The 749-nt window shown below is 61.9% G+C and overlaps 1 protein-coding gene across 1 annotated transcript in view; it reads right to left on the bottom strand.

Annotated features, from left to right (window-relative positions):
• The window catches only part of LOC104389675 (zinc finger protein 704-like), an 8949-nt gene that overhangs the window by 1226 nt on the left and 6974 nt on the right, over positions 1–749 (bottom strand). The window contains exons 4-6 of the mRNA XM_009998711.1: positions 634–731; positions 532–582; positions 87–187 (exon numbers count right to left, since the gene is read on the bottom strand). Coding sequence (XP_009997013.1) covers positions 87–187; positions 532–582; positions 634–731 — 250 coding nt within the window. The remainder of the gene's footprint in view (positions 1–86; positions 188–531; positions 583–633; positions 732–749) is intronic.

The following is a 749-nucleotide window of genomic DNA, read 5'->3' as shown; positions in this document are numbered from 1 at the left end:
GGTCTCGACCCAACACAGCAGGCCCGTGCAGGGAGCACTGGGTGGGGGGGGTCTAGGGGTCTCCAGGGGGGACCCCAGGTACTCACCCAAGGTGCACGGTTCGGATGTGCTTCTGCATCCCTGAGGAGCTGCTGAGGACTTTGCCGCAGCTCTTCCACAAGCACTTGAACATCACCTTGGTGGAGTTCTGCAGGAGAGAAGCGTCAGGCTGGCAGCCCCATCCCTGTCCCCAACTTCATCTCCTTTGCCATCCCCATCTCCAGCCTGTAACCTCATCACCGGCTCCACTGTCATCCCCAATGTCACCCCCATAATCATTCTCATTGTCAATCCCAACCTCATGCCCATCAACCTCATTCCCCACCCCATCCCTAACCTCATCCTCCTCACCCCAGCCTCCACTATCCCCATCCCCAACCTCATGCAACCCCAACCTCATCCCCATCATCATCATCCTCAACATCATCAACATTCCCAACCTCACCCCCACCTCCACCCTCATCTCCAGCCTCATCCTCAACTCCATCCCACCTTCCTCTTCCGTGGGATGGGCTCTCCAAAGACAAAGTGGGTGCTGTCGGGCTCGTCGGGGCCCTCATCGGGCAGCGGGGTGGGCAGGAAGGTGCTGGGGACGTGGCTGGAGAGCGGGGGTGACGGGGTGGAGGGGGTGGAGCGGTCGCTGGGGGGGTCCCAGCTCCAGTCCCCGCTGGTGTTGCTGCTGCTGGGTCCGACTGGGGGGCACGGGGGGG

The sequence above is a fragment of the Chaetura pelagica genome, unplaced genomic scaffold, assembly GCF_000747805.2.
Source record: "Chaetura pelagica isolate M959 unplaced genomic scaffold, ChaPel_1.0 scaffold275, whole genome shotgun sequence".
NCBI classification, from domain to species: domain Eukaryota; kingdom Metazoa; phylum Chordata; class Aves; order Apodiformes; family Apodidae; genus Chaetura; species Chaetura pelagica.
This window is presented reverse-complemented; position numbering and strand designations above follow the sequence as displayed.